The following is a 23119-nucleotide window of genomic DNA, read 5'->3' on the forward strand; positions in this document are numbered from 1 at the left end:
AACCTCTCCTGCGGGAAGGAAAGCACCGACCCAACTGCGCATCTCTGGTGGTCTTCACGTCGGGAAGAACACCTCTTAGTGAACAGACGCCACTTAAAGGCATACAGGTGCCTCGTGGAGGGGATCCTAGCCTGAGTGATCTTGTCTACCACCATGGGTGGTAGGCCACTTAAGTCTTCCGTGTCCCGTCCAGGGACCAGACATGGAGATTCCAGAGGTCTGGTTGCGGGTGCCAGATGGTGCCCTGTCCCTGAGAAAGAAGGTCCTTCCTCAGGGGAATTCGCCAGGGGTGGGGGGGGGCTGTCGCAAGGAGCGTGAGGTCCGAGAACCACGTCTGGGTGGGCCAGTAGGGTGCTACCAGGATGACCTGCTCCTTGTCCTCCCTGACCTTGCACAGGGTCTGTGCAAGTAGGCTCACTGGTGGAAATGCATATTTGCATAGTCCAGGGGGCCAGCTGTGTGCCAGCGCATCTATACCGAGAGGTGCCTTGGTCAGGGCGTACCAGAGTGGGCAGTGGGAGGATTCTTGGGAAACAAACAGGTCTAACTGTGCCTGCCCAAATCAACTCCAAATCAGCTGGACCACTTGAGGGTGGAGTCTCCACTCTCCCCTGAGGGTAACTTGTCATGACAGCATGTCCGCTGCAGTGTTGAAGTCGCCCGGGATGTGAGTGGCTTGCAGCGACTTGTGGTGCTGCTGACTCCAGAGGAGGAGACGGCGGGCGAGTTGTGACATACAACGGGAGCCTAAACCACCTTGGCGGTTGATGTATGCCACCGTTGTTGTGTTGTCTGTGAAGACTTAAGTGGCCTACCACCCGCGGTGGTAGACACGATCTCTCAAGGTAGGGCCCCCTCGCGAGGGCATAGGTGCATAGATGCACCGTGAGTGCCTTATCCACTGGGGGGATCGCCTAATAGCCCTTGGCCGCCCCACCATCGAGGGTAGTGAGGGCGGGGGAGCTGAAAGATCGGGACCAGGCAGTAAAAGGTGCCTTCCATGACCTTGTCAGCTCCTCGTGCACTTCCGGGAAGAAAGGAACTGGGGCGGGGCGTGGCTGTGAGTGGTACTGCGAGCCCAGAAACCAATCATCGAGCAGCGAGGGTTCAGGGGAGAGCGGAGGGTTCCACTCTAGCCCGATGCTTGCGGCTGCCCGGGAAAGCATATCCGTTATCTCCACGTCAGCCTGTGACTGGGCGACCGTATCCGAGGGGGGGAGCCCAGCTGAGGCTTCTGTGTCCGACTGGACGCGCCTGCTCTCCGATGCTCTGCTCAAGAGCTCATCACCTTCGCGGGCTCTGAACAAGAGGTTGAACTCGCCATGAGACGAGCCAGCAGACTCATCCGGAAGCCCGATCGGGGCAGACGAATGTGCTGGGGAATGGGAGGTCTGTGGGGGGATACCCAGCGGAGGTGGTCCCATTGGGGTCCCCAAATAGCCCCCAGTGCTAGCCGTGCTGGCCTCATACCCGTGGGTAGAAGGACCGAGGCAGGGAGCCGCTGGGGTGGCTTGCTTTCTTACGAAGGCAAGCCACGACCACATCGTTGCCATGGACATGTTCTCGCAATGAGTACATGACCCATCTACGAATGCTGTCTCCGTGTGGGCAGCGCGCAGACACGAAAGACAGCGATCGTGACCGTCAGAAGGCGAGAGATAACAACCGCAACCAGGAATAACACACAAACGGAAAGGCATCTTTAAAAAGACATTCTGCGTGTGCCGCTCTTTTAGAGAAATATACTCTTTTTTTTAGAATATACTCTTTTATTTCTGCCGAAGTGCCCAGGGGTGTTCTCTGCAGTGCACCAGTGCAGAGGGGGGAGAAGCCGCTGAAATGCGCCATCAGATCTAGCAGAGGTGAATGAACAGCTCAGTGAGCATCGATCATTCGGCTCCGAAGAGAAAATCTGAATGAGTGGTTGCATACCAGCTCCTTTTATACCCGTATGTTTGGGGGAGTGGTATGCAAATACCACTCGCCAATTTTCATTGGCCTTTTTTCAAAGACCAGAGGTGTTTCGGGCTCCCAAGGGTGACCCTATTGTCACTACATCGACACAACGTCGAGTGAGTGACAGATAGGGAACTATCATTCTTGTTAAAATAAAATGTCCAAACAAATGCATGCAGTTACAGTCTCCAGTTATCTTTATCACTTTTTGTGATGTGAGGGATTTTGGCTAGTGAAAATGCTGAGTTGCTAGTGACCTTGGAAATTCCTAGCCACAGTGGCTAGTGAGCCGAAAAGTTAATTTCAAACCATGGATATGAACTTACTTACTTACTTATATCCTTAACTTCTGTGACTATAAAAGCCTGCTTTTCACTTTAAAATGAATTGTTAATCACAATAGTAACTACACAAGTCCACATGATGACTGAAAGTTCTTTAAGAATGGCCTTTCCAGGAGCAATAATTAATGCACATGTAGAGACAGTGCACAGTGTCACTCACCCAAACACAAAACACCATCAGGGTAACTCATGACACTAAAATAATGCAATAAACATTAACTGAACTATATAAAATATTACACAGAAAACCCCAATGTACTGTATATAACTGAAGAAACATAAACAGATATATTCCTAAAATATATTCTAGGAACGCCTGGTTATTGTTTTTCACCGTAATTTTAACAACAGTTTACCATAAAAAGTACATGTATTCTCTTGTTAAACATAATATACATTTTTCAGTTAATTATACTGTAAAACCATACTTTTTACATCTAATTTATATACATATATATATTATAATTTTATTATAAAAAATTGAAGGGATAGTTCACAGTTGAAGGGATAGTTCACCCAAAAATGAAAATTATCTCATCATTTACTCAAATTCATCCCATGCCATGTGTATGACTTTCTGTCTTCTGCTGAACACAAATGAAGATTTTTAGAAAAATGTCAGCTCTGTAGGTCGATACAATGCAAGCGAATGGTGGCCAGAACTTTGAAGCTCCAAAAAGCACATAAAGGCAGCATGTAAGTAATCCATACGACTTTAGTGGTTAAATCATCTTCAGAAGTGACATGATAGGTGTGGGTGTGAAGCATTTTTCATTCTGTTACCATTAAAATTAAGGACTTTTTTTTTTTTTTTTTTTAACAGTGTATGACTAGTCTATGAATGAAACCATGCTTTAGTAAATCCACTGTGTGGACAGTTAGTTTCTGATCAAAACTGTACACTGTGAATTAAACAGTTAGATGATTTGTTCAAGCAATTAAAGAGGTTCACTTTATGCTGTTCTTCCTCTTCCAGCAGTGCGGAATGACAGAAATAAGAAAAAGAAAGATGTAAAAGAGGAGGTTGTCCTTCCAGAGAGCTACGAGCTGAGTGGAGAACTGGAGGAACTGGTGAATAAAGTCAGCAAAGCACACAGGGAAACATTCCCATCGCTCTGTCAGCTCGGAAAATACACAACTGTGAGTCACACATTCAAATTCACACACCTCCTCTTATTTGCCTGCTAAATAAACACCACAGGTAACCTGCTACGTTCCACCAGGGTTGTGCACCATACAGAATTTAACTGAAAATGCCAATTCAATTATAATTATAATTCCTAAATTTTATATGAGTTTGAATTCAGGTAGCAAACAGACTGTGGAGTTGCAATTCAGATTTGAATTTAAGGAAGTAGAAATAAAATGGAATGGAATTCAAAGAAATTCAAAATGGTTGTTACGTTTAGTTTTCCAAAATACATTTGATTTTTTCAGTAAGACATGGAACATTGTGCACATAGCATATGGGGTATTTCCAAAAACATTACACTGTAAAACAAATGCTCTAAAATCAAGGAAATAATGTTCAAATAACAACCAAAATTTAAAAATTTCAGGAACACAAGTAATGCATCTCCATGCTGCTTTTCTATTACAATATACTCCATTTTATATTGTCGAACCAACAGGCAGACAGCAGGGAGTTGGATAAATGCATTTATTTAAGTTAAAATTGGCCTACACAAAATGTTTATATGCTTCAGCCCATTCACCCTCTTCCCAGCATGCACTGGAGTGGTGTTGTCAAAAGTACCGGTACTTCAGTAACAAGTCGGTACTCAAAAAAAAAAAAAAAGTAAGATACCAGAATTTCTCAAGGACCAGTAGTACCAAGAACCGAGTTGGGAAGTTTCGAACACTCACAAGCACAAGAAGACAACATGGCAACAGGCAATTTAGCTGGTGCGGGGGCGCCACCAAAGCTTGTGGACAAGAAAAGTGGCAAGAGCCACATATGGAAAAACTTTGTATTTGAGGCAGATGACAAAAGGAACATCATCAAAAGCCAAAAAACATTTTGCAAATGGTGCAATCGAAGTTTTCAGGCGGAAGGAGGAAACACATCAAACTTATTAATGTACCTTAAAGACCGACATCCGGATTTATTCAAGGAGTTCAAGCAGGTGAGTTTCAATTCATGTTTGCTGTTGCATTATGAATGTTACTGCATATTTTATGTTGAGAGTTGAATTGCAAAAACATAGCCGTTTGCGTACTTAATGGTAAGCATACGCTCATCAAAAGCTAATAAAGTCAAGAATCCTCATCAACTGTATACTGCTTTTGTACTTAAAACTGAGGTAAAAGAAAGGTAAGGACAGAACGGGGTTAACTATTCTCATACACCAGAGGCATTTAGATCACATATATATACGAAATTCATGTGTTGGGAATTCGAATATTTACGTATCACTCGTGCTTGCAGCGCAAACACTTTTTAAAGAACCCGTATTTAAATAGTTTTCACTCTTTCTACTCTGTGCCAGTGGTCACAAAACGATGTGAAAGAATTTTGTTTTATTTGTGAATGCTGCAAATAATCTCATATCAGCTAAGGAGGAGCTCTAATTTTAGTTCACTTAATATCTACAGAGCTGTTCACCTTTACATGCATTGTGAATGCAAAACTTTGCTGTTTCGAATTTTCATGTGTTTCATGTGTCATCATAATTCTGTACAACCTCAGAAATGTATATAGGCTAAATTACTTTTATAATTAAACATTGTAATGTATATAAAATTGTATATGTATTATAAAAGATCAGGTTTGTTATTATTTGAAAATTATATTTCAGCTGGTGCCAGTGATTTAATATTGCATATTTACTGAATATAATTAGGCTAGTTTCCTTATTTTTTAAATCTCTATTTTCTTTTTACAGCATCAGGCTGAGGAGGATGTTGTACATGAAAGACCCCAGCAAACATATACACAGCCAGCAGTTGCTGAAGCTTTTCAGTAGCAAGTAAAATATGACAAAAATTCAACTGAAGCAAGAAAACGTCATGGTTACTTGTGTAACCTCTGTTCCCTGATGGAGGGAATGAGACGTTGTGTCGATGTAGTGACACTAGGGGTCACTCTTGGGAGCCCGAAACACCCCTGGTCTTTGATAGAAGGCCTATGAAAATTGGCGAGTGGTATTTGCATGCCACGCCCCCGGACATGGATATAAAAGGAGCTGGTATGCAACCACTCATTCAGGTTTTATGCTGAGGAGCCGAGACAAGATCCGGCCATTTCAGCGGGTAGTTCAGCATTGTGGCAGGAGGGACACAACATCTCGTTCCCTCCATCAGGGAACGGAGGTTACGCAAGTAACCAGGACGTTCCCTATCTGTCACTCACTCGACGTTGTGTCGATGTAGTGACACTAGGGGTCCCTATACAAAATGCCACAACTGGCTGAACTGTGTTACGTGAACTGGCGGTGTGCGACGGGCAGACCACTGTGAGAACACCACTTAGCGAACAGACGCCACTTAAAGGCATAAAGTGCTGATGACTCCAGAGGAGTGAATAAAAAGTGAATAAAAAATAAATACAATGATTTAGCCTGTTTCTCACATGTTTCGTAAAAAGCAACATTAACTGTTCTATGTTAATTTGGTGTTGCACTGGAAAGCAAATATGCAATAAAACACTGTTATTTTACAAAAGTAAAAAAATAAATAAATATATATTAACAGTTTAAATTTAAACAATGAGGCCTTCAATGATTCTCCTGTAAAATTGCTTCAAACTTTTAAAGGAATTTTTCAAGAGCCAGTAATTAAATAGAGAACAAAGTAAACAGTGCTTTAAGTTTTTCAGCAACAGTATATTAAACATTAAAAATATTATAATATAAAAACATTAAAAAAGTAATTTATGCAAAATTAAACTACTTATATATTTGACACTCTTTACCGTGTGATTATTAAATATGCATTAATACTGATTTGATGCTTTAAGAATGCCTGAATGCCTATAACAAACTTAGCAGCTTATATACATTGAGACATCGCACGGATGTAACATTTTGAAGAATTTGTCCCATCTTTTGTCCCTTGATTGCTTTAATATCTCGTCAAGGCAGATTTAATCCTGTCTGTTTAATTCATTAACAGCTGTGTTTACATTCATATTACCTAAAGAGGGGTATTTTGATTAAAAACAGCACAGAGTCTCATGCAGGAGCGCTGCATTCATCAGGAGACACAAGAGCACGGGCAGACACACGCTTGTGAGCATTTGAAAGCAGCTGTTTAAAGTGTTATGGATAAACTCAAGTCAAACCTCTCAAACAATAGGAAGCCCTAACATGCCAAACAGCACTGAGGAAAAGAGCAACACTGTGCTATATGCAAAAAAAAAATAAAAAATAAAAATAAATAAATAAAAAAATTCATATATTTTTTTCATCTTTACAATTTTTTTTTATGATTTTACATGAGTAAAAGTAGCTGATATATTTTTACAAAATGTTATAGTTTCATATGAAATAATTCTATAGGTAGAATCTATTACACATCATTTTTATATCAACAGTGGCAGTTGTAGTTAAAATTTCAATGTGTTTAGGCTAGTATTTTTTTTTCATATATACTAAAGTTTATTATTATTATATATTATTATAGACTAGCAACATTCACCTAACCATGGTAATGAGGAGCCTTTCCTCCTTTGTAGGCTAATATGTATGTTCTGTTTGAATAATTTTTGAAATTAGGAAACAAACAGCATAATAATGGGCTAATTTAAATAAATATACTCTTATTTTTTAAAAGGGGGGAAAGAAAATTTCTGTAGCTTTTGTCAACAACAAAAATAATTTCATTAACGCATACCCTTATACTTGAAAACCATGAACAATACTATGCAAGATGAAAGGAAATGCGACCCAGGATACATTAAATGTGTAATGTGTAAACTGCGTAATGATGTGTAAACTGTGTTGTGTAAATCAGATGTTTATTGTAATTGTCATACTGCTATGTTGCTTGGAACCGCACCCAAGACTTTCACCCACGGTTGCACTTGTGTATATGGTTGAGTGACAATAAAGGGATTTGATTTGATTTGATTTGAAATACAGGTTACGTTTTTACTATGTTGGGTTGCCACTTGATTTCCAAAGTAAAATCTGGGTCCCGTTCTTTTGATAAGCACAGTTAACTGAATAACACAGATACAGATACTTAGACTATACAAAACAGTTTAGTCATGTTGCCATGGCGATTCACTAAATTAATGGCAAAAATAGGCAAACAGGAAGTGTCTCATAACTTCTGCGTGCATTGTGTGATTTAGATAAAAATTGAGTTGTATGGTTTTTCTTGGGGGTTAATCACATGGATGTGGCTATTGTTGGTCATGGTCATAGCTCCACCAACTGGCAGCAGGAAGTGTAGCACTTACAACAGACTTTGAAAAAGTTCTCTTACATTTACCCAAATTGCTTAAATTGTTTAAACACTGCTGATGGAAAATTGTGTGAAGTTGGAATGATGGCAAACTGGAATGATGGCATATATCTATTACTCACTGTATGATTAGGGTCCAAGTTTACATTAATGTTGAGTTGTTGCTGTGTCCATCATGCTTTGTTTTCCGAAAGCCACCGAGTAGAAATGGACCCATGGTGCTTGGGCCTGTCATTGCTGCTTGCAGCTATATTTATTATTATTAGGGCCTGAGCACCGATGGTGTGAGGCCCCTATTGTTTTTCTAGGTGTTTATTATTTTTTTTCCCAAATGAATCGCATTTTTGAGGGCCTAAACATACTCGAAAACTCATGAAACTTTCTTTGACCCATGCCCTAAACTCAACAGGAAGTCAGCCATTTTGATTTATCTCTTCAATTTTTGCTCAGTTTTTGCCATTTCCAGGCCTCGTACTTTAACGAACTCCTCCTGGAGATGTCATCAGATCTACTTCATATTTGGTTATTGTAATCTAAAGGCCTTGGCGATGCTAAATTGCGAAGCTTTTGAGTTTTCACTGCACGGCGTGGCCATGACGATCTGACAAATTTCGATGTTTCGCCATGAAACAGGAAGTTGTTATAACTCATACATACAATGTCCAATCTGCCCCAAACTTCACATGTTTGATAATAGTCCTGGCCTGAATACATCTATGTGCCAATATTCAGTTATAGTCATAGTGCCACCTACTGGCAACAGCCAATTCCAGGTCTTGTACTTTAACAAATTCCTCCCAGAGATTTAATCAGATCAACATTATATTTGGTCAGTCTTAATCTAAAGGCCTTGGTGATGTTAAATTGCAAAGCTTTTGAGTTTTCGTTGAAGGGCATGTCCGTGGTGGCCTGACAAAGTTCGATATGAAACGAGTCACATTTTTTAGGCTTAAACATGCTCGAAAACTCATGAAATTTTGTTGGTGCTGTCGTGCGTGGGGTTAATGCGCACGTTTTTTTTTTTTTTTTTTGTTTGTTTTGTTTGGGGGGAAGTTCGGGGTTTGTTGTAATAATGCTTGAATGTGGTTTGTATAATCATGTTTTTGACACATGATTTTTTTCTTTCTATTATATCAAAATGTCAAATGTTATTATGAGTAGGTTATCTCTCTCCACATGGAATGAGAATGGGTTGGGGCACCGCATAAAAAGAAGGAAAGTTATTTATTTTCTTAAATGTAAAAAATATAATATAGCATTTCTTCAAGAAATGCATCTTTCCCCGCAGGAAGCTGAAAAAATTGGGAAGATATGGGATGGACATGTTTTCTTTAGCGCTGGCTCAATTAAGAGCAGAGGGGTCATTATACTGATTAATAAACATCTACAATTCAAATTTCTCAAACAGATTAAAGATAAAATAGGAAGAGTCATTATTGTTTTAGCAGGAATTCAGGGGCAAAGGTTGATTTTGGCTAATATTTACGCACCTAACGCTGATGATCAGGGCTTTTTTTATAGATCTTGAAGGGATTTTGCAAGCCACTGGCACCCCTCATGATATAATATTGGGATGAGATTTTAATCTATTGATGGCTCAGTCCTTGATCATAGTGAAGCAAAAGTGTGTAAGCCCCCTAGAGCAACAGTAACGCTTCACAGGATGTGTAAATATCTTGGTCTTGCAGATATCTGGAGACTTTTGAACCCATCTAGTAGGGACTATAATTTTTTTTCATCAGTCCATAAGATTTATTCAAGAACAGATTTTTTTTTATACAGTTGTGCTCAAAAGTTTGCATACCCTTGGAGAATTGGTAATATATGTACCATTTATAAAGAAAACGTGAGTGAGCAGGCAAAACACATTTCTTTTATTTCTTATGGGATTCATATTCAACTGTAGGTTATAACATAATGGCACAATCATAAAACAAAACATGGCAACAAACAAAAAAATGAAATGACCCCTGTTCAAAAGTCTGCATACCCTTAGTTCTTAATACTGTGTATTGCCCCCTTTAGCATCAATGACAGCGTGCAGTCTTTTGTAATAGTTGTCTATGAGGCCCCAAATTGCAGGTGGTATAGCTGCCCATTCGTCTTGGCAAAATGCCTCCTGGTCATGCAAAGTCTTTGGTCGTCTTGTATGAACCACACTTTTGAGATCTCCCCAGAGTTGCTCGATGATATTAAGGTCAGGAAACTATGATGGCCACTCCAGAACCTTCACCTTTTTCTGCTGTAACCACTGGAGGGTCAACTTGGCCTTGTGCTTAGGGTCATTATCGTGCTGGAAAGTCCAAGAGCATCCCATGCACAGCTTTCGTGCAGAAGAATGCAAATTGTCTGCCAGTATTTTCTGATAACATGCTGCATTCATCTTGCCATATATTTTCACAATATGCCCCGTGCCTTTAGAGCTCACACACCCCCAAAACATCAGTGAGCCACCACCATGCTTCACAGTGGGGATGGTATTCTTTTCACTATAGGTCTTGTTGACCCCTCTCCAAACAATACTCTATTTTGGTCTCGTCACTCCAAATTACAGTGTGCCAGAAGCTGTGAGGCGTGTCAAGGTGTTGTTGGGCATATTGTAACCGGGCTTTTTTTGTGGCATTGGCGCAGTAAAGGCTTCTTTCTGGCACCTCGACCATGCAGCTCATTTTTGTTCAAGTATCATCGTATTGTGCTCCTTGAAATAACCACACCGTCTTTTTCCAGAGCAGCCTGTATTTCTCCTGAGGTTACCTGTGGGTTTTTTTTTTTTTTGTATCCCAAACAATTCTTCTGGCAGTTGTGGCTGAAATCTTTATTGGTCTACCTGACCTTGGCTTGGTATCAAGAGATCCCCAAATTTTCCACTTCTTAATAAGTATTGAAGAGTACTGACTGGCATTTTCAAGGCTTTGGATATCTTTTTATATCCTTATCCATCTTTATAAATTTCCATTACCTTGTTACGCAGGTCTTTTGACATTTCTTTTCTGCTTCCCATGGCTCAGTATCTAGCCTGCTCAGTGCATCCACGTGAGAGCTAACGAACTCATTGACTATTTATACACAGAAACTAATTGCAATTTAAAAAGCCACAGGTGTGGGAAATTAACCTTAATGTCACATTGTGTGTCTGTAACAAGGCCAAACATTCAAGGGTATGTAACCTTTTGATCAGGGCCATTTGGGTGATTTTCAGTTATCATTATGATTTAAAAAGGAGCCAAACAACTATGTGATAATAAATGGCTTCATATGATCACTATCCTTAAATAAAAGCATGATCAGTCATATTTTCAAAATCAATGCCAAAATTTCACAATTTCTGCCAGGGTATGCAAACTTTTGAGCACAACTGTATCTAAGGCCCTCATTTCATTTGTTGTCGGTTGCTCAATTGGAAACATCTTAGTCTCAGATCACGCCCTGGTGAGTTTAGAGATGTTGCCACATATGGAGAAAAAGAAATCGTACAGCTGGCGCTTTAATGTATCCCTTTTGCAAAATCCTGATTTCCAAAAAATGTTAAAGGCTGAAATCAGTGTTTATATGGAGACCAACTGGTCCTCAGTATCCTCTGTGGGCGTGGCTTGGGAGGCACTTAAGGCGGTTCTTAGGGGTCGGATCATACAGTATGCCTCATTCACCAAAAAATCCAAAGCACGAGAACTCGTGGAGTTGGAAGAGAATATTAAAAGTGCAGAGGCAGAGCTGAAGCGCCGAATGTCGTCTAATGGACTCAGAGAATTGACCCGTTTGAAATACAGATATAATACTATTTTGTCGCAGAAAGTGGAGTTTTGGTAAGACAGTCATACTTTGAGTCGGGAGACAAAGCAGGGAAGCTTTTGGCTAGATATATAAAGCAGAGAGAGTCTTTTTCTACCATTCCCTCAGTGAAATCTGCTGGTGGTGAAATTTTTACCTCGGCCATTGATATTAATAATGCCTTCAAAGAGTTCTATCTTGATCTTTATAGTTCCACGTCTTCGTCAACTGATGAAGATATTAGAAACTTTGTGGAACCATTAGAACTCCCTAAATTGACAATTGAGAAAAAACATTCTCTTGAATCTGAGATAACCTTGGAGGAGCTTGATGAGGTAATTAAGGCCCTGCCTACAAGCAAGGCTCCGGGGCCAGATGGTTTTGCAGCAGAATTTTTTAGATCTGCTACTACAGAACTGGCTCCACTTTTTTTTTTTTTTTTTGGGGGGGAGGGGGGATTTTTCCCCTTTTTCTCCCAATTTGGAATGCCCAATTCCCAATACGCTCTAATTCCTGGTGGTCGCATAGTGATTCGCCTCAGTCCGGGTGGCAGAGGACGAATCCCAGTTGCCTCCGCGTCTGAGACTGTCAACCCGCGCATCTTATCACGTGGCTTGTTGAGCGCGTTGCCACGGAGACATAGCGCATGTGGAGGCTTCACGCCATCTACCGCGGCATCCGTGCTCAATTCACCATGCGCCCCACCGAGAACAAACCACATTATAGCAACCACGAGGAGGTTACCCCATGTGACTCTACCCTCCCTAGCAACCGGGCCAATTTGGTTGCTTAGGAGACCTGGCTGGAGTCACTCAGCACACCCTGGGATTCGAACTAGCGAACTAGCAAACTCCAGGGGTGGTAGCCAGCGTATTTTACCACTGAGCTACCCAGGCCCCCGGCTCCACTTTTTTTAGAAGTTTATACGGAATCGTTAAAGAATGGAAAGCTTCCGCCAACCATGACACAAGCCCTGATCAGTCTGATTCTTAATAAGGACAAGGATCCAAGCGAGTGTAAAAGTTACCTTCCAATTTCCGTGATCCAGTTAGATGTAAAAATTTTGGCAAAACTTCTGGCTAACTGATTAAGTAAAGTTATGACATCTCTTATACATATAGATCAGGTGGGGTTTATTCGGGGCCACAGCTCTTCTGACAACATTAGGCGTTTCATCAATATCATGTAGTCAGTGGCGAATGATCAGACTCCGGTCGCTGCCATCTCACTTGATGCCGAAAAGGCGTTTGATATGGTAGAATGGGATTATCTTTTTAAGATGCTGGAAATATATGGGTTCGGAAATACTTTTATTGGATGGATTAAGTTACTTTATAGACACCCTGTAGCGGTGGTACAAACAAATGGATTAATTTCAAATTATTTTACTCGAATAGGGGCACCCGGCAGGGTTGCCCTCTTTCCCCATTATTGTTCTGTCTTGCCCTGGAACCATTAGCAGCCGCGATAAGAAAGGAGGATGATTTTCCAGGGGTGGTGGCGGGAGGTGTGGCGCATAAGCTTTTACATCACTCAGATGATATTTTATTATTTGTCTCCGACCCCACTAGATCTATGCCTTGCCTCCACAGAATTTGTAATTCCTTTTCAAAAAATTTTGGGATACAGAGTTAATTGGTCTAAATCCGAAGCTTTGGCTCTGACAGCATACTGCCCAGTAATGGCTTTTCAACTGGATGCCTTTCAATGACCCAAACAGGGCATTCAGTATTTGGGCATTTTATTCCCAGCAAAATTATGTGATTTAGTCAGAGTTAATTTTGACCCTTTAATAAAAAGGTTTTCGAGTGATGTGAGTAGGTGGGCTTCATTACATTTATCGATGATTGGAAAGGTTAATGTTATTAAAATGAATTGTATTCCAAAATTCAACTACCTATTACAGTCTCTCCCTGTAGATGTCCCCCTCTCTTATTTCAGAGATTATTATATTTGATAGTATAGCGAAGTCCTTCATTTGCAATGGAAAGCATCCCAGGTTACATTTCAACAAGTTACATAGACCGATTGACAAAGGTGGGCTAGGCCTACCCAAGATTTTGTTTTATTATTATGCATTCGGTCTCAGACATTTAGCTCATTGGTCACTTCCACCTGAGAGAGCCCCTCCCTGGTTTGGAATTGAACAGAAAATTATTGCCCCTATTTTACTATTACAAAGCCTTTCTATTAAAATAATTGGAGAAGTTAAGTCACACCCCGTTATCTCGCATCTGCACGCGCTATGGTCAAAAGTGTCTAGAGTGTTCAATTCAGACATTTATTTAAATGTTGCCTCGAGCATATGGTTAAAGCCAATGTTGCGTATTGGTGAGTCCCCTTTCTGCTGGTCGGAGTGGATTGTGAGGGGTGTTAATACACTCGGTGTCCTATATGAGAGTGGTGGGTTGATATCATTTGAAAATTTTGTCCAACATTTCAAGATTCCTAGATCTCAGTTCTTCAGGTACTTACAGCTGTGCCACCTGCTCTGTACTATTTTTTGGAGTAGTATACACCCCCCTAAAAGGGCAGACACTCTAGAAGTGGTGATAACTGCTTTTGGAAAAGGTCATGAGGCATCAGTGTATTACTCCCTGTTAATTCAGAGTCTGGGGGATGGAGCTTCAACTTCTCTCAAGAGATTATGGGAGAGAGATTTAAATTTGGTATTGGAGGAGGGAGTGTGGGCTAAGATTCTAAAAAATGTCAAGTCTGCATCTAGAGATTCAAGGGTGCATCTGATGCAATTAAAGATTTTGAATCGATTATATTGGACCCCCTCTAGATTGTATAGAATTGGTCTTAAAGACACACCCACCTGTTGCCGATGCCAATCAGAAGACGGGGACATAACCCATGTTTTTGGGGATGTGTTAAAATAAAGAAATTCTGGTTGAAGATTCAGGGATTTATGTGTGATGTGTTGGACACACGGTTTTTATTTTGCCCCAGACTCTGCCTTCTGGGTGATGGGGAGGTCATTCATTTTGGGGATAGTCACTTGAGAGGTTGGGTCCTGGCCGCAGTTATGGTGGCCAGGAGAATAATCCTCAGGGGGTGGAAGACAGCTGGGACACCCTCGTATCGGGAGTGGTGCGGGGAGATGAGTGAGGTTGCAGCATTTGAGGAGGCGATTTACAGAAGGTTGGGAAAGTGAGATTTGTTTAATAGGAATTGGGGTGGATATTTGGATTTTTTAGTTTGATGTGTATGTGCACTCTTGTTTTTGTTTAGTATTTTTTTAGTTTGTTTCTAATTTTTTGTTATAATTGTAAGAGACCACTGTAATGCGTGTTTGTGTTGGGTGGTGGTGGTGGGGGGTGGGGGGTGGGTGTTCAGGGGAGGGGTTTTAATTTATATAAATGATTCCGTATTTTATGTTGTGTTTATTGGTTTTTGTGTATGGAATCAATAAAAATGTTAATAACATTACACATAATGCATTGAATTACATTTGTTAATTTAACTTAAAGCAATTTTAGGGATATATAAAAATGGTAAATGACTTCATTAAATATAGTCTTCAGATCTACGTATTTTTTCAATAAATAATTATATTAAATTATAGCAAAAATGTAAAATTAATCAGTTAGCAATAAAATAAAAAATTAACAATTAAAAATGAATTTATATATATATATATATATATATATATATATATATATATACACACGGTTACGGTTGAGTGTGTGCGAGATATATATGGCAGACCTCTGCCTGTCCTATGGAGGGAGCGGGAGCCAGGTGAACAATCCACATAAGACTTTAATGCCACACATTTCAATGTACATCAAAACATAAATGTGCTTTTCTGCACAATAAACAAACACATTCAACAACACTCAATAGCCTTACTTTTCAGCAGTCAGCTCCATGCATCTGTCTCTCCCCATCTGCTGCTGTCTTCTCTCTTTAAATACTCCTGCCGTTCCTCCCTGGAACCACTCGGCCATGCCCTGCTTGCAACAATATAGATAGATAGATAGTAGAGGTGTAACACTTCAAATTTCTCACGGTTCTGTTTGTATCACGGTTTTAGGGTCACTGTTTCGGTACGGTTCGGTATTTGTTATGTACAGAAAAAGAAATATTACTGCCAAACTCAAAAATAAACATATTCTATTTGGTAACAGACACTTCCAAGAGATTTGCCCTCACTACAAATCACTATGGTTTCATAGCAGTAAATGGTATTTGTAGTAAAATCATAGTAACCACAAAATTAACATAATTACAGTCATGGTTACAATACTATAGTAAAATCAAGGTTACTATATGGAAATTACAGTTACTATTGTAAAACAATGGTTAATTGTATCAAAACTATGATTTCTGCCAAGAAAACAATGGTGACAGCAGTCATTGTTACTTCAGTCATGGCTTCTACAGTATTACTGAATAAAACCATGGTTAATTTTCGTTAGGTGTCCTTAACTACCAAAAAATGCTCTAATTACTAACTCAACATTTAACTTAATACCTGCATTTATGCATCAATATAATGTGCATTTCATATTCAACTCAACATATATTCAGAAGTTGTACATCGATATGGAATGAATAACCTTGCAGTAAAAATGTATACTAGAAGAGATGTCATAATGCAACATGAGTGTTTTAATCATTCATGGAAATCCCACATCTTCATCAACAGAGTAAGAGCCACATAACTTTATCAGTGAACACCCTGAGCACTTTAGTTTTTGTTTCATGTCTGTCTGAACTAGCAGCGAGTGCCTGTTTAAAGACAGAAGGGACTGTGTCTGTGTGCAGTTTCGGGCTCACCTGCGGCTCTGTGCGCACTGCGCGCTATATATTCCCAGGTGATGTCAGCGTAAATAAATAATCAAACATTGATGTATTACCAGTATACTGCACTCGTGTCAAGCAGTGTCTGCAAACAGTGCCTGTTTTGTAAAGGTTTTTTGACCATCGCTGTTCTGATTGACCGCAAAGTGAAAAAGTTCCCAGACAGGAGACTTGAATGACACAGGGGCTTCTATCTTGCAGCTTGTTTTCTCAGCTTGCCATTTTCAACTTCACACTAATGCATGCAGAACTGTGAATCATCAACTGATTTAACAAACTTACAGTTAATAGGACAACTTCTCCCTGTAGAAAGTTAACCCACGTGAAACACAGGCGAAGTGTGTCCATCTACAGAGCCATACAGGTGCATTAGCGGAGGTTACAACTGCGCATGTTTATTTGGCACTTTATTTTCTTTGCCAAAGTGTATGATCCAGATGCGTTATTAAACTAGAGATGAACCACGGAGCAAATGCTTACCAAACCGTGGGTGGTGAACCGTGCGGTTTGTTTTTTTCCCGAGAACCGTTACACCCCTGATAGATAGACAGATAGATAGATTCACATTTATATTATGTATAAATGTATTTTAACAAATAGCATCAAACATATTTACATACATAAAAGCTTATCCTGTATAATAAACTTCCGTTAAAAACAGCTGGCATAATGTTAGTGGACATTTCAGGTGAATAAAGCTGCTAAATCACAGATTCAAAAATATTAACAGAATTTAAACTAGAAGGTAATAATGTTACTTAACCAATCTGATGTGGTTCTTGCATTTTCATCAGTGGACCCTCACAATGAAATGCATGCTGTTTTTTCTTCAATCATCATAAGCAGAGAACATGAAACATAAGTACTGTCGTTCACATGTCGCATGTTTTAAAAATGCACTCTTAACATTTTTAAATGTTTTTACTGTAATGTTCTAATTGCAAAATAGACTTCAGAAGATGAAAGTTGAGTTTTTAAGCTTTAATTTGATACCAAGTTTGTGAACATTAGTAGTTATAACCTATACTATGTGTCAAAATGTAAAATTGATTGATTTATGACATGTGATTTATGACCCCCCTGTCAACCTTGATTGACAGGTATGTGTGACATGTGATTTATTACCCCCCTGTCACCCCTGATTGACAGGTACTGTATGTGTGACATGTGGTGGCATGTCCTTCCAGGCTGATGGGGTAGAAGATAGTCCGGACATGTTAAAGAACATGTTTGGTCATGTTAATGTCTTACCTTTCACCATTGTTCCTTCCTGGTATGCTTTTTACACCTACATCACTACCTACATCCTGAATTTGTTGTTTAAATAATGGTTTAAGTTGCCGTAGTTAAAACACAGAAGACACTCTGCAACTTTCTGTTACAATGGCTGCTCCGAGAACTCCTAAAATCCCTAGAAGAGTGATGGGTATTTCACCAACAAGAGGGCCTGTTGAAATGAGAGAGGAACTAACTTTTGCGCCAAGGAAAAAACAAAATGATAGCTTGACAAAGTTTCTTCATGAAGATGTGGATTTTGTGAAATGTGATTTCTCATTGTCTGGTAATCGTTTGTACAAAGTGGTGTGTCTGCATTCCCATGGGAAAATGTTTCGGCCAAATGCTTTGCTGTGTTTAGGAATTTTGTGTTTTAAAATCTTTGATCTGATCCTCTCTGAAGTGACATCCTGGATACTTGAACAACAAAACACAAAAACAAACGGCATGGTATGGTTGACAGTCCTTTTTAAATTATTCAAACATAGGTTATACTATCAAATCTACTAAGATCTTTTTCAGTTCTAAAAGAGTTTTTTAACAAAATATACATCCAAGAATTAGTTTACTCAATGAATCTTTTGTACTGTATATCGGCGTTAATATTGTAAATTTCATGTCTGTTTCTTCACACACAATCGCCTACTAAAAATAAGTCTTTTTTTGGGAAGGGGAAGACCCCCCCCGACCCCCCCGACGTAGACCTGGTGGCCACAGTCGGTTAATTCCTTTTTTTTGGGGGAGAGAAAAAAAAAGATAAGAGGCCATGACTGGGCTAGCCTGTCTCTATCTTTTGGGCAGTCGACTTGTCCCCGAAGGGCTGTTCGACACTCATAACAGCGTTGGGGGAGGTTACGTGTCGGCCTGGTGCGCTGGCTATGAGGCACACAGTGGTCTGCCATCACACACTGCCAGTTCACGTAACACAGTTCAGCCAGTTGCGGCGTTTCATATAGGGACCCCTAGTGTCACTACATCCACACAACATCGAGTGAGTGACAGATAGGGAACGTCCTGGTTACTTGCGTAACCTCCATTCCCTGATGGAGGGAACGAGACGTTGTGTCCCTCCTGCCACAACACTGAACTACCCGCTGAAATGGCCGGGACCTTGTCTCGGCTCCTCAGCACAAAACCCGAATGAGCGGTTGCATACCAGCTCCTTTTATACCCGTATGTCCGGGGGAGTGGTATGCAAATACCACTCGCCAATTTTCATTGGCCTTTTATCAAAGACCAGAGGTGTTTCGGGCTCCCAAGAGTGACCCCTAGTGTCACTACATCGACACAATGTCTCGTTCCCTCCATCAGGGAATGGAGGTTATGCACGTAACCAGGACATTACTACTACAATATTACTGTAGTAAAACAATGGGTTCAGCCCAAAAAAAAATAATAATAAATAAATAAATAAATATTTCTACTTGTTACTACTACAATATTACTTCAGTAAAACCATGGTTAACAATTTTTTTAATTACTTATTAACAACAATTACACACAATTATAAGAAATAAGAAATGTCACCTTTAGATATGTTGTTATTTTAGCGTTAATTTACTCAAGAAGCAGTGGTGTAGTAGTGTCTGAAGAGGTGGGCATACTGTGAATTTATGAAAAACGCATGCATCCGATCTCTAAAATTAATTTACATTTATATATAGTTCATGTAAAATGTGAAAGAATTTTTTTCCATTAAAATTGGGACTGTTGTAATTATAGTCCCACATAAACTTATATTATGTATATCAGGGTAAGTTTCTTGCTGGCATGGTATAGAGTACACTGCTAAGAACAATGGTATGGTAACGTCTTGGTGGGTGGAGGGAATGAGACGTTGTGTCGATGTAGTGACACTAGGGGTCGCCCTTGGGAGCCCCAAACACCTCTGATATTTGAGAAAAGGCCAATGAAAACTGGCAAGTGGAATTTCAGAATCAGAATCAGAATGAGCTTTATTGCCAAGTATGCTTACACATACAAGGAATTTGTCTTGGTGACAGGAGCTTCCAGTGTACAACCATACAAAAACAATACAAATACAGCAGCAAGACATAGATATTAATACAAAATTAAAAATAATTATACACATACGTACAGACACACACATACATACATACACACATGCACATGGGTAGTGCAAATCTAATACAATCTGTTATGTACAGTAATTTGCAGACCACTCCTCCAGACATACGGGTATAAAAGGAGCCGGCTTGCAACCACTCATTCAGGTTTGTGCTGAGGAGCCGAGACAGAGTCTGAAGCAGTCTCATATGCATCAGCCCAAGCAGTGTAACCACTGCGGAGGATGCCATATGCCCCAGGAGCCTCTGAAATTGCTTCAGTGGGACCGCTGTTCTTCCCCTGAATGACTTCAGACAGTTCAGCACCTCCGAGCGAGGGGCACCAAGGGAACAATCGTGTTTGATGTACCTGCGGATGGGGCCTCGTGGTGGGGCAGAGCAGGAACTGCCATGTTGAGGAGCCTGGCATCCCGAGCCCGTGGCTGTGCTGAAAGAACCACTAAAGCACTTACCTTGATCCGTATGCCCACCATAGGACGGCAGGAGGAGGCTGAGCATCCTCGTGGCTCATCACAACCGCCTGAGCGTGGGTGTATATGTGCCGCAGCTGGGTGCACGAAGGCGGGGAAACCGCATTCATAGTGCCCTGGCTGCGAATGTTCAATGTATGGTGGTCGTGACAACGACGGCCATAAACACAGAGTATGTGACCCAGGAAGTGAGGAAACCACTCTTTTTTAAAAAAGTGTGGTTGCCGCAGCCCCTCGGGCATGCGGTGAAATGAACACAAAAGGGAACAAAGGATTCTCCTCCCAGCCCTCCACCGGAGAATGGAGTGGTCTGTGCACCACCTCCAGACTTACAGTGGGTCTCCTCGCCCCTGGGTCGCCCATCTCAGGGGCACTTCAAAGCCTTCCTGGGGTACTTGGCACCGGATCGTGGGACGGGGGTGTCAACTTCCTGTGGGGAGCTCTATGGCGGGGCCGAGCAGTTGGCTCAGGTTGTGGTGGAGCCGGTGTTGCTGCCGCAGGAGGATGCCCTTGGCGACGAGCAGATGGGGTGCGGGACCTTGAACCACGCCAGGGCAGAATATGCTGGATAGCCTCCGTCTGCTTCTTGACCATCGAGAACTGCTGAGCAAAGTCCTTGACGGTCAACCTGGCAGATGGTGGCATCAAGGAAGTGAAACTTGTCTGCATCTTACCTTCATCTTAACCAGGTTAAGCCACAGTTGGCGCTCCTGGACCATCATGGTGGACATCAACTGCTCGAGAGCCCGTGCCGTGACCTTCGTCGCCTGCCGAGCGCAGCTCCTGCATCACTCTCGGGTCAGGACTACCCTCGTGTAGCTCTCAACGCCTTGGCCTGGTGGATTTTCAGGAGGGCCATGGCATGCACGCGGAGGCGGCCTGTCCAGCAGCACTGTAAGCCTTGGCCATCAGGGACGGTGTAGACTTACAGACCTTGGACGGGAGTTTCGGGCGATTCCACCAGGTGGTGGCATTTTGAAGGCACAAGTGCACCGCAACCACCTTATCCACCTGAGGAATCACCGTGTACCCCCTGCTCTCGAGCCCCAAAAGAGACATTAACTCGCCCTGGGGCGAGCTGCCTGTCTCATCCCAGAACTCGACTGGGGCAAACGAGTGTACTGGGGAATGGGAGGTCCGTGGGGGTTCACCCGGTGGAACTGCTCCCATTGGGGTCCCCAAATTGCCCCCAGCGCTAAACGTCGTGGCCTGATGCCTGTAGGTAGAAGGACCGGGATGGGGAGCAGCTGGGGTGGCTTTTCCACTGAAGAAGGAAAGCCGCGACTGCAACGTTGCCATGGTCATTCTCTTGCATTGAGAGCATGAACCATCCATGAATGCTGTCTCCGCATGGTTACAGCCCATACACATGAGGCAGCGATCGTGGCCATCAGAGGCGGAGAGATAGCAACCGCATCCAGGAACTACACACAGACGGAAAGGCATCTTTAAAAAGATGAAGCACCCAGGGGTGTTCTCTGCACTTAACCGTGCGAGAGGGGGAGAACCCGCTGTAATGTGCCATATATCCAACAGCTTAGAATGCTTTTTTTTTTGCTTTCGAGGTGAATGGAACAGCAGTGGAGTACATAGACACCGCTCGGCTCCGAAGAACAAATCTGAATGAGTGGTTGCAAGCCAGCTCCTTTTATACCCGTATGTCTGTGGGAGTGACATGCAAATTCCACTCGCCAATTTTCATTGGCCTTTTCTCAAATATCAGAGGTGTTTGAGGCTCCCAAGGGTGACCACTAGTGTCACTACATCGACACAACGTCGAGTGAGTGACAGATAGGGAACTTCATGTTAAATATGTATTTAAATTAATAGGTGTCATTAATGTTCCTTTTATTAGGCTACTATGAAAATTGTCAATACTTTATTATTATTCTAACTAATAAACTAATTCATAATACGCAATAAACTGTTAAGCATTGTAGCTAATATGAGTCGTAATGTTCACGTTAAAACGTTATCTTGTATTACCATATATAGCCTACATAAAAATGTATGGTTATTTTTTTTTTATTATTATTTGTGTACTATTATGTGGTTTTCTGTGTAGAGTGAAATTGTTTTCCTACTTAGAAATATAAATGTAACTTATTTGATATCACGAGAAAAAGTCACCATCGACAGCAGTAAAAGGCAAAAAAATGAAAATAAAAAAAAATAATAAAAAAAAGAGCAACAATAACTATCAGGGGTGCAATAACATGCAGTATTTTCACAAAGTTTAACTGCATAAGTTAAATTTAAATGTATATACAGTGGCATGCAAAAGTTTGGGCACCCCTGGTCAAAATTTCTGTTGCTGTGAATAGTTGAGTAGAAGATGAACTGATCTCCAAAAGGCATAAAGTTAAAGATGAAACATTCTTTTCAACATTTTAAGCAATATTAGTGTATTATTTTTATTTTGTACAATTTTAGAGTGAAAAAAGGGAAAGGAGCACCATGCAAAGGTTTGTGTACCCCAAGAGATTTGAGCTCTCAGATAACTTTTACCATGGTCTCAGACCTTAATTAGCTTGTTAGGACTATGGCTTGTTCACAATCATCGTTTGGAAAGGCCAGGTGATGCAAATTTCAAAGCTTTATACATACTCTGACTCCTCAAATCTTGTCCCAACAATCAGCAGCCATGGGCTCCTGTAAGCAGCTGCCTAGCACTCTGAAAATTAAAATAACTGATGCCCACAGGAGAAGGCTCAATCAACTTCAGGTAGAGATGTGTTTGAGTTTGATGTGGTGAAAGATTAAATCGTTGCCATAAATTAATGCTTAATGAGATCTTGCTGACGAGTTGGCTGTCACTGCTGGTATTGCCATTGAGAAAGAGATCCTTATGGATTTACAAACTTGAGATGTTCTGCATGATTGTGCGATTGATTAAACAGGAAAGGAGGGCTGATTTTCACTTCAAGCAAATTGGTAAGTGCTTTTTGCATTGTTATAGCAACATCAGGAGTTTTCTAAGTGTAAATTAGGCTGCTTG

General features: G+C 41.1%; 1 protein-coding gene across 1 annotated transcript in view; it reads left to right on the forward strand.

The window, feature by feature from the left end:
• rargb (retinoic acid receptor, gamma b) overlaps positions 1-23119 on the forward strand; it is an 86854-nt gene that overhangs the window by 47690 nt on the left and 16045 nt on the right. The window contains exon 4 of the mRNA XM_051676643.1: positions 3277-3440. Coding sequence (XP_051532603.1) covers positions 3277-3440 — 164 coding nt within the window. The remainder of the gene's footprint in view (positions 1-3276; positions 3441-23119) is intronic.

This window comes from Myxocyprinus asiaticus, chromosome 37 (genome assembly GCF_019703515.2).
Source record: "Myxocyprinus asiaticus isolate MX2 ecotype Aquarium Trade chromosome 37, UBuf_Myxa_2, whole genome shotgun sequence".
Lineage (NCBI taxonomy): Eukaryota > Metazoa > Chordata > Actinopteri > Cypriniformes > Catostomidae > Myxocyprinus > Myxocyprinus asiaticus.